Source organism: Pseudophryne corroboree, chromosome 2 (genome assembly GCF_028390025.1).
Source record: "Pseudophryne corroboree isolate aPseCor3 chromosome 2, aPseCor3.hap2, whole genome shotgun sequence".
In the NCBI taxonomy this organism is placed as follows: domain Eukaryota; kingdom Metazoa; phylum Chordata; class Amphibia; order Anura; family Myobatrachidae; genus Pseudophryne; species Pseudophryne corroboree.
Window position 1 is genome coordinate 375,807,794 of NC_086445.1, and position 11,017 is coordinate 375,818,810.

At 44.6% G+C, this 11,017-nt stretch overlaps 1 protein-coding gene across 2 annotated transcripts in view; it reads left to right on the forward strand.

Moving 5' to 3' along the window:
- BIVM (basic, immunoglobulin-like variable motif containing) overlaps window positions 1-10,787 on the forward strand; it is a 54,531-nt gene extending 43,744 nt beyond the window's left edge. For both annotated transcript variants that reach the window (XM_063953211.1, XM_063953212.1), the window contains exon 10: window positions 8,567-10,787. In XM_063953211.1, the coding sequence (XP_063809281.1) occupies window positions 8,567-8,863 (297 nt within the window). In that variant the 3' untranslated portion in view covers window positions 8,864-10,787. The remainder of the gene's footprint in view (window positions 1-8,566) is intronic.
- Window positions 10,788-11,017: the final 230 nt, after the last annotated feature.

Here is an 11,017-nt window from a genome sequence, read left to right on the forward strand (position 1 = left end):
GGGCCCTGAAAATATAGGTTCCAGGATGGCTGGAGTCAGGAAAACTGACTTGCTGTTATCCTGTATGCACCCAACAAACTGGGTGCTCTTGCTTTTAAGCAGACTTTTGCTAGTTGGATGTGTAATACAATTCAGCTTGCACATTCTGTGGCAGGCCTGCCACAGCCAAAACATGTAAATGCCCATTCCACAAGGAAGGTGGGCTCATCTTGGGCGGCTGCCCGAGGGGTCTCGGCTTTACAACTTTGCCGAGCGGCTATTTAGTCAGGGGCAAACACGTTTGTAAAATCCTACAAATTTGATACCCTGGCTAAGGAGGACCTGGAGTTCTCTCATTCGGTGCTGCAGAGTCATCCGCACTCTCCCGCCCGTTTGGGAGCTTTGGTATAATCCCCATGGTCCTTTCAGGAACCCCAGCATCCACTAGGACGATAGAGAAAATAAGAATTTACTTACCGATAATTCTATTTCTCGGAGTCCGTAGTGGATGCTGGGCGCCCATCCCAAGTGCGGATTATCTGCATTACTTGTACATAGTTACAAAAATCGGGTTATTATTGTTGTGAGCCATCTTTTCAGAGGCTCCGCTGTTATCATACTGTTAACTGGGTTCAGATCACAGGTTGTACAGTGTGATTGGTGTGGCTGGTATGAGTCTTACCCGGGATTCATAAATCCTTCCTTATTGTGTACGCTCGTCTGGGCACAGTACCTAACTGAGGCTTGGAGGAGGGTCATAGGGGGAGGAGCCAGTGCACACCACCTGATCCTAAAGCTTTACTTTTTGTGCCCTGTCTCCTGCGGAGCCGCTATTCCCCATGGTCCTTTCAGGAACCCCAGCATCCACTACGGACTCCGAGAAATAGAATTATCGGTAAGTAAATTCTTATTTTTTCTCAATTATTTTTTTCCTTTTCCCTTTATCTCACTATGGCACCTAAAAAAGCAAAGGGTACGCTACCTCCTCAGGTATCTCTCCTGATTCGGAAACAGCATCAGGCGTCCCCGCCGCCTCGAAGAGTGTCGGCCCCCTCCACGAAAAGTCCGAACACATCCGAACTGCCCAGTTCGCTCTCAATGTCGGGAGTAGACCTGAGCTCTGACGCTCCCCTTACCGTGAAGACCCTTTGCCAAGTCCTGTCGGCCTTCAAATCGGACTTAACTCGCGACCTCACAGCTGCCATACGGGAAGTTAAGGAGGAGCTGACAGCCATTGGTGATAGAACCGACACTCTAGAACGTAAACTGGAAGAATTGGTGACGTCACATAATGAGCTCATAACAGCTCACGACCAACAACAAAACGAGTTGGACATGGTTAAAAACAAAATGGCAGATATGGAAGACCGTTCCAGACGGAACAATATTAAAATACGTGGAATACCCGATTCGGTAGATAACTCCGACCTGACGAAATACGCGATGGCCCTGTTCCGTAAACTACTACCTGAAGCATCTGATGCGGAGCTGCTTATTGGCAGAATTCATCGCGCTCCTAAGCCTCGGTTTCTCTCCAGCTCCTTACCTAGAGATACACTACTCCGGGTGCACTTCTTTACCGTTAAGGAACGTATTCTCCAAGCTACCCGAGATGCAGAGAACTCTGATACCCTAGGAGGCTTGCAACTGTTTCCGGATTTTTCCGCAATCACTCTTTCTAAAAGACGCAATCTAGCCCCGATTACCACCGCCCTCCGAGCCCAAGATATCCGTTATCGGTGGGGCTTCCCAGTGAAGCTGATTGTATTCTATGACAGCTCTACGTTTGTTATATCAGAACTGGAAGCCGGAGTGAAGCTGCTTGAAGACTGGGACATCTCGGTGAAACTACCAGCCTCACATGAGACGTCCTCCTCCTCGCTCAGAATGGTCCACTGAGTGACCACATTACGTAATAAATGTATTGTTCTAACATGCCTTGTCGTATTTCGTTAGACTTACCGTCTAGATTATATTCTGTCTATTGTAGCCCTTAAAGCTCTCGAACCCCTCTAGGTGAGATACACCATGTTCCCACTAATTCATATAGCGCATACTCTTCTACTTAAATGTGGTCGCTCAACTCTCGCCCCAGTTTACTTGTTTACCTGTTTACTGGCCTATCTTTCTAGTATTCGCTAAATGTAGCAGACGGCGGTCTTCCCGCTGGCAAGATACGCCAGTACACTTGTGCTATATTTGTGTTTTTCTGATATGTAGTTATACCCCTCGTACCACATATGTTTAGATGAAGATGTGCAGTTATTCCCCTTATATATTAGCTGTTTGATCTCTTAATGACTCTGGGCGGATTGAAGAGTCCGCCTACCCTCGTTTTTCTACTGCATTCATTTTCCCCCTGCAGTAGCTATGCAGACCCGATATACTGGGTCGATTTACTTTTCTTCCCCTTTTGCTTTCCTATATCTATGCATATCGCCCCGTTTCCTTGATTTTTGTATCCCCCCCCTCCCCCACCCCATCCGGATGGGATGCCGTCACTTGCATGATATTTTAACTGAATAAGTATGGTTGGTATTCTCTCATTGAACGTTAAGGGCTTAAACTCCCCTAATAAACGTAGATTAGCTTTATCCTCCTTCCATAAGTATAAAGCCGATATAGTCGCCCCTCAAGAAACTCACTTTTCCTCACATAACCCCCCTGTATTGAAGGATCATAGGTTCACTACTGGTTTCTTCGCTAATGGACCCTTTAAAAGAAATGGAGTAGCTCTGTTGTTTAGAGAGGGTGTCCCCTTTACTCTCCACTCACAAATTGCAGACAAAGCAGGCCGGTACTTAATTCTCACGGGTATTTTGGAGGGTAGACCCGTCACAATAGTATCTCTCTGTATGCACCGAACTCGAATCAAGTGGCCTTTATTCGGAAGCTATGCTTACTTATCCAGAAGGTCCGGGTCGGCTCCCTAATCCTCCTAGGAGACTTTAACTTAGTACCAGACCCCAAACTAGATAAATCGTCCCAGCCCTCTTCAACTACACCTAAAATCCGCTCTGGCCCCTCACTAGCACTGCGCAATGTGATAGCGGAATTTGACCTATATGACATTTGGCGAATCAGCAACCCCTCAGGCAGAGACTACACGTTCTTTTCACCAGTTCACAATTCATACTCACGAATTGACCTCGTGTTATGCGATAAATGGACCTTGCAGGAATCTGGTGGGGTGGATATCCTACCTATTACCTGGTCCGACCATGCTCCGTTATTTTGGAAGTGGCACATTGGACCTGCCCCCGCCCCCCCCAGACAATGGCGACTATCTCCCCATTTGTTGCATGACGCGTTGGCCAAAAAGATTATCTCAGACAGCCTATCCCTATATACAGATACCAATTCCCCTTCGGACACATCATTACCAAATTACTGGTGTGCGCTAAAAGCGGTTGTCCGTGGCTCTGCTATTCAGGCTGGAGCAACGCTTAAAAAGCAAGCCAAAAGACTCCAACTAGACTTGGAACAAAGACTTAAAATAGCTGAAGACAAGAATAAGTTACGCCCCTCTCGTCTTTTACGTAAGGAACTAGCTGACATCCGCAGCCAATTACAAAAACTCTTGGTTTTTAGAATCCAAATAGCTCTCAATAGACTACGGCAGAAATTCTATTTAGTAGGTAACAGACCCGGTAAAATGCTAGCACGCAGACTTCGTGCCCAACAAGCTCGTAACAGAATTAAATTCATCCTTTCCCCTACAGGCTCTAAGCTTGCTAACCCATTAGATATTGCTAACCAATTTGCAGACTATTATACTAAACTGTATAACTTACATTCTGACCCCCTTACATCCCAACCTACCACCGACACTATTCAAACGTTCCTTTCTTCTATCAATCTCCCTACCCTAACCCATGACCAACTAGACGCCTTAAATGCTCCTTGGACCGTAACGGAGGTCGAATCCACTATTAAAGCTCTCCCTAAGAATAAAGCCCCAGGCCCCGATGGGTTTATTAACGACTTCTACGCTTCCTTTGCAGACCGCCTCTCCCCCACTTTGACCGCTCTGTTTAATGAGATAACTAATACTGCTACATTCCCTAAAGAAATGCTGGAGGCCCAGGTAGTAGCTATCCCCAAGCCTGGGAAAGACCCTGCCCACTGTCAAAACTACAGACCAATCGCATTACTTAATAGTGATGTTAAGATATATGCTAAATTGATAGCATCCCGACTTAGTGTTTATCTACCGCTATTGATCCACCCCGATCAAGCTGGGTTTATGCCTGGCAGACAGGCCTCTGACAATACCCGCAGAGTTTTTAACCTGATAGATAGGGCCCCTGGCACAGAGGGATTTTTATTACTCTCATTGGATGCTGAGAAGGCGTTCGACAGACTGAATTGGCTATGTATGCGTACTGTTTTGGTTAAATTTGGTTTCTCGGCCCAGATTCTGGCGGCAATCTTAGCATTATATACCCTACCGTCAGCTAGAGTCTTTAGTAATGGATTTCTGTCGGACGCCTTCCCAATCACTAATGGTACCCGCCAGGGCTGCCCTCTCTCACCGTTGATATATGCTCTGGGTATTGAACCCCTGGCAGCTAAAATTAGAGCAGATGCTGCATTCCCAGGCCTGACCCATGGCGGACTCTCCCATAAATTGTGCCTCTTTGCCGACGACGTTCTCCTCTTTGTATCTCATCCCTCCTCCTCTCTCCCGAAATTACATTCCATACTACACGACTTCAGTGAGGCATCATACTACAAACTGAATACAACAAAAACCGAAGCCTTGCCGGTCCAATTACCCGATACACTCACGGCCACTTTACGATCTCCAATATCCATACAATTGGAAACTCAACTCACTTAAATACCTCGGGATTCATATCCCTCCTACCTCCTCGGCTGTGTTCGATTTAAATCTCTCCCCCCTGATACTCACTCTCCAGATCCTGACATCCTCATGGTTGCTGTATGAGATATCCTGGCTGGGACGTTTATCCGCCTTTAAAATGTCCTTACTACCCAAACTCATGTATTTATTTCGCACTATACCTTACTCTTTTCCCAAACCGTACCTCGATAAATGCAAAATAGTTCTGACGAAATACCTATGGAAATCGCACCCCCCAAAACTGGCACACGCTAGAATGATTCTTCCCCGACATAGAGGAGGCCTCGCATTGCCTGACCTAAGTATGTACCAGGAAGCATGTGCGCTTGCCCAATTGAAATCTTGGAACATATCCAATCCCGCTCCCCTCTGGGCCCACATTGAGAAGGTCGGGTGCATAGGATACCCCTTAGCAGATTTGCTATGGACCCCTAAGGTCCTCCGTCCAAATGGTTTGAATGTTCTTCCCTCTACGGCTTCTTCCTTACGAATATGGGATAATTTGATGAGTAAACTTCCTAGCATTACTACCCCCCACACAACCCTTTCACTTAAAGCAGTGAGTAAGTTAATTCCCAACTTACATATCTCTACGTGGACTGCTTGTAATATTCATACCCTTGGAGACTTGTTGGACGGGTCTACCCTCCTTACATTTGCCCAATTGCACGATAAATTCTCCCTCCCAAGTGCTGAACTGTTTCACTACTTCCAGATCAGACACTGGTTTCAAAGCCTACCTACAGTACAAACTCCCCCCAGCTCTTTGGCTCAGTCTATCCGATCCCGCATAGTATTATCTTCATCAACTAAAGATATAACTTATTGGTACAACACACTCATCTCATTAGTCCCATACCAAAAGTCTAACGCTCAGAGGCGCTGGGAGGGAGACTTGGGTATTCCCATAGCAAAGGCACAATGGGAGAAATTATACCGTTTAACATTTCGCATGTCTCGCTGTTTAAATCATTCGGAAATGCATGTTAAACTACTGAATAGATTATATCTGACCCCAGACAGACTGCACACCTTTTGGCCCTCCTGCTCACCACTATGCTGGAGAAATTGCGGAGAGATAGGGCATGTATACCATATTTTCTGGTCATGTCCCCTTCTCCAAACTTTCTGGGCAGAAGTATTTACGCTAATACATAAAGTTCTAGGCCTATCTTTAAGCCCATCACCAGATCTGGCTCTCCTACATATGTATCCCCTGGAGGTATCATCCTCTCAGAGGTACTTGTTGGGACACATCTGTATCGCAGCAAGGGCAACCCTGGCCCAAGCCTGGAAGCAGGTGGCGGTCCCACCTGTTCTAAAGGTGTTCCATAAAGTTAATTTTCATTTTTCTATGGAAACCGAATGTATGCCTTACTCCTCCTCTGCTTCCTCTCCCATGGTGAAATGGTTCCATTGGCATGAATTCGTCACGGAGGGGGAGGGCTCCACCTACATATCACACCCGGGGCTGTCGTCCCCTATACAATTCAGTCTGAATGAGGAACCTTCTACTTCCTGAGTGCTCTTTCTCCCATACTTTCCCCTCTGGTCCTTCTTACTAGACACTACATTTATGATGTTATCAACCGATGCCCACCGGTTTCTAGAGTTGGAGTAGAGAATCCATATTGAAATACCTATGCACATTTCAAACTGTTAACATGTCTAGGATACCTGTATACCTACTTAGTGTTATGCTATCTGTTTTATATGTCAGTTGCATTTTATTGACGTGTACATCCCTCCCCACCCTGGTTTTTTTTTCTGTACCTCCCCCTCCCTTTTTTTTTTTTTTTTCTTTATCCCCTTTTTGCTTTTTGCATTCAATATAAAATTCAATAAAAACTATTGATGTTAAAAACATTATGAGGACCCACAGTGTATGCACATACAGGAGGCGCATTTGTGATTGTGACGGACAGTATCCGAAGTGTATTGAAAATGTCATGCGCAGTGACTGGCTATTCAGATATATTAAGATGGAAAGTGTTGCAGGCGTGTCACTTAACTGGTTGCAAACTCAGGGGGTTTACTCTGACATGCGGGGGGATGCCCAGCACAGGGGTAGTCCGCCCCGCATGTCAGCCAATACCCCCCCACGCACCGGTACAAAAGGATCACAAGGCGGCGATGCTTTTGTACCTGACAAGTAGCTCCCTGCCAGCGCAGCTTCTGCCTGACAATCGGGCAGAGGCGATCGCACCAGTGAGATGCTTTTTGAATCTCACTGGCTGCACATGCGCAGTGTGCCGTCGTGCGTGTGCACTGCGCATAGTCATTCAGACTGCGATCTCTGCCGCTGCAGCAATGCAGTCTGAATTACCCCCTCAGACGCTTAATCATTCGCATTGGAGGCCGTACTCTAACTTGGTTTGTAGTTCCCATGTAGTGTAGAATTCCAAATCCAAATATTGGACCTGATTGTAACTACCCATAGCAGCCCACAGTACAGATATTTACTAATAAACTTTGAATCGCTGAGATATTTTTAATATATTCTTTGAATCTCTAAAAAAAAAAAATTTTTTTCAACATGTATATCTTTCTCGGAACATGGTGCTTTCTCCTCAGCTGTAGTGAAACCAGAAGATGCTCTAGTATGAATGTCTGCAGTTGTGTTACCATGGCATATGGCTTTTGCTTTCCTGCCATCTGTGTGACCATGAAAAATCTGGAAACTTAATTTAGTGATCTGTAGCCTTGTAAGGTGGGATCTGTCAAAACCCTATTGGTAGTACATAAGTGAGGACTGTTTGTGTGCCAATCCCAAGTGCCATTTCCTGTAAGAGCATATAATGCAATAGCATGCAACAGACATGGGTATGAAATGCACGGTGTGCTAGTCTTAGTGGTTAATGCTGTAGTTTCCACTGTATATTACAAATGTTTAGAGAAGAGCTAGTGTGTAATGCAGTGTAGGGGAGATCATTCATTCTGTTGGGATATTGGATGAAGTGTAATGGGCATTTTCCAATAACTACTCTATCTGTGCTTCTAGTGAGTATATCTCGCTAGGAACAGTGCAGTGGAGTTTAAAGTCCCACTCAGGAGACAGAGGACCACATAACCTGACAGTATTTTAACTATCACAGCTACTTCAGGGTATCTGAGAACAATGATTTTTTTGGGGGTGTCCCAGGACAGGCGCCAAGCAGCTACTGGTATAACAGATTTCAAATTTGTGGTCTTTGAGACTTCAGGGTATCTGTCTTGCAGTTTGGTTCCTAAAGTAGCCACTAATCGCTTTGCCCAGCAGGCTTCTCATGAGGTGAGTCGGCCGGGTATACAGATGGAGGTTAATGAGGCAGAGGCTAGGTAAAGGCCTGGTACAACCAGTTCCAAGAGCAGCAGGGTGGTATCTTTAGAAAGTGGAATATCACTGAAATGATAGCTGCAGTTACTGTTTGAAAAACAGGTTTGGCAGGATCCTTATCCACTTGGCCACCCTCTCAAACGGAGAGCCTGCCCCAACCCCATCTCCAAAAATCTGTTACACTAAGTTGTTGTCAAAATGAACCTCACAAATAAGGTGATTTGCTTCATTTTGAAGAACATTTTGTGACTCATAGGAAGTAAGCTACAGCTGGTTTGTTAAGTAAAATAGAGTATATGTGCAAAATAATGAGGATAATGTCAAGTAGATTTCATTCTAAAGGAGCTTTAGTACAGCTTTCTTTTCATTTGTGATCTATCGCAAACTCATTTTATGTTTTCCAGATTGGAGGAAACCTTCATTGTCTTATGGCTTTTCAAAGACTTAGCTGGCAGAGATTTGGTCCCTGGGCCTTGCAGCTTGGCAACCTGCGACCTGAACCCCAACCTCCACTTCATACTAGAAGAATTCCCAAATCTGAGAGTGAAGATAATGTCTCCAAAAAACCACACGGACGTCTGGGGAGGTCATTCAGTGCAGGCTTTCATCAAGAGTTTGCCTGGAAGAGGATATGTAATATCAGTGAGAGACGGGGCAGTGGTTCTCCTGAGAGTGACACAGACTGTGAAGGAACGGACTAAAATAATAGGCTAGAAATATTTGTAATTTTTAAATGGAGAATAGTAATAGTGTTGGATTAAGGAATGTGTTTCAAAGGTGTAAAGTACTTTAATATTTTTATTTGCAAAAATTTTTTGTCCAATTCTGGCAACCCAACAGGATTATGAAACAATTTTCAAATATGTTTGTTACACACACAGTTTCATAGAGTGTTGCAGGACAAGACCACTGCATAGTATTTGAAGTGTGGGCAATTCCTAAATTATGTTATGGGATACACATGGGAGGTCTATTAAGTATTTTATGTGTCAAGTCGTTAGCCATTTCTCTAACATTTAATTCAGACCTCATGTGCTATTTTATAGGCATTGGTGCACTGAACTGGCTTCCGATAGGAATCTGTTACATGTAAAGGCATATCCATGTCACTAGAAGGAAGTCAGTAGGTGCCAAGCACTTGCAGAATTTTTACACCTGGATATGAGATCTTTGCCTTATTGATGGTCGTGAGGCACCTTTGGTGCCACTGTGGGCAAACACTCATACCAGCTTCAATGGTTGGTGCACTATAAGCTGAATGGAATCCAGTGTTTCTCAAATCCATTTTTCCAGGAGCAATAACCATGCATGTTTACCAGTTGTAAAACAACATAATACTTTCTCTGTATAATTGTTATTTATTATTAATATCTCCATGCACAAGTGTGTTCATTGGCAGAGGCATTGTGAAAGATCCACAAGTAGCGCTAATATTTCACTTGTTATCCTATGCCGAGACCGGAAAACATGCATTGTGAGGGTGTTCTGAGAACTGGATTTGATATACACTGCTCTACATAGAACTACTAGAGTGACACAAATTCTAAAGTATGAAGTCACTAGCTCTATCACTAGTTTATCATGTAGACGTTTAGAAATTATCCTGTTCCAATTGGCAGGCAGTTAATTGTATGATGTTTATGGCATATATGCTACATGTAATATATGCCCAAAGTATAAGTCTATGTAAATAGCTTGGAGAGGACACAGTCTGATGTAGCTTGGGGTAGTACACAGTCTAATACACTGTACACAGAAGAGACAGGGAGAAGTGCTTAGGAACTGGCGTTTGTCATTGCATTAGATAAGAGAATGCCCTGGTTCTTATTAAAGCCATGTTTGTTTTTATGGGAGGCAACCAATCCACTTGATGGTCGGTGAAGGACATACTTGGTTTACATCCTGTTGTTCATGGTGACTTTTTTTTATTATTATTTTTTTTTCTTGGATAGCCCAATTCTCCCCAGTAGTTTTGATTTTAGTAATACATTTGACAATACATTTAGTAATACATCTTCTGTATGCCGAATGTCGGGATCCCGGCGCCGGAATCCCGACACACCGACAACTATTCTCCCTCGTGGGGGTCCACGACGCCCTGGAGGGAGAATAAAATAGTGTGGTGCGCGTAGCGTGGCGAGCGAGCCCGCAAGGGGCTCCTTTGCACTCGCCACGCTGTCGGTATGCCGGCGGTCGGGCTCCCGGCGCCGGTATGCTGGTCGCCGGGAGCCCGGGCGCCGGCATACCGTACGACACCCCATTTGACATAGGTGTGCAAGGAGTATAATCTATATAATGAAGTTGTTAGACAGCATGGCATTGTATAACGTACGTTTATCGCCACTGATTTGCATGTTACCTGGCAGAGATCAGAGCCTTCTGTACACAGTGTCACCCCCCACACCTAACAAGGACTGTGAGTGTACAATCGTCTAGACATGGAAGGGATACTTTTCTGTTAACCGATTTGTATAGGGAATTTTTATAAATATTTCTGCAAGGAAATTAAATATATTATATTTACCATACCAAACTGTATAGGTATAATGCGATTTATGATGGATATTCTTATTTATCTTTTGTCTTCAGAACTTTGCTTACTAGTAAAGACTTATTTTCTACTTTTATAGTTGTACTACATTAAGTTTCTGTTTCCTTTTGATAGTGTATCATTCTTTCTCTTACGTCCTAGAGGATGCTGGGGTCCACATTAGTACCATGGGGTATAGACGGGTACACCAGGAGCCATTGGCACTGTAAGAGTTTGAGAGTGTGGGGCTGGCTCCTCCCTCTATGCCCCTCCTACCAGACTCAGTTTAGAAAATGTGCCCGGAGGAGCCGGTCACAGCTAGGGG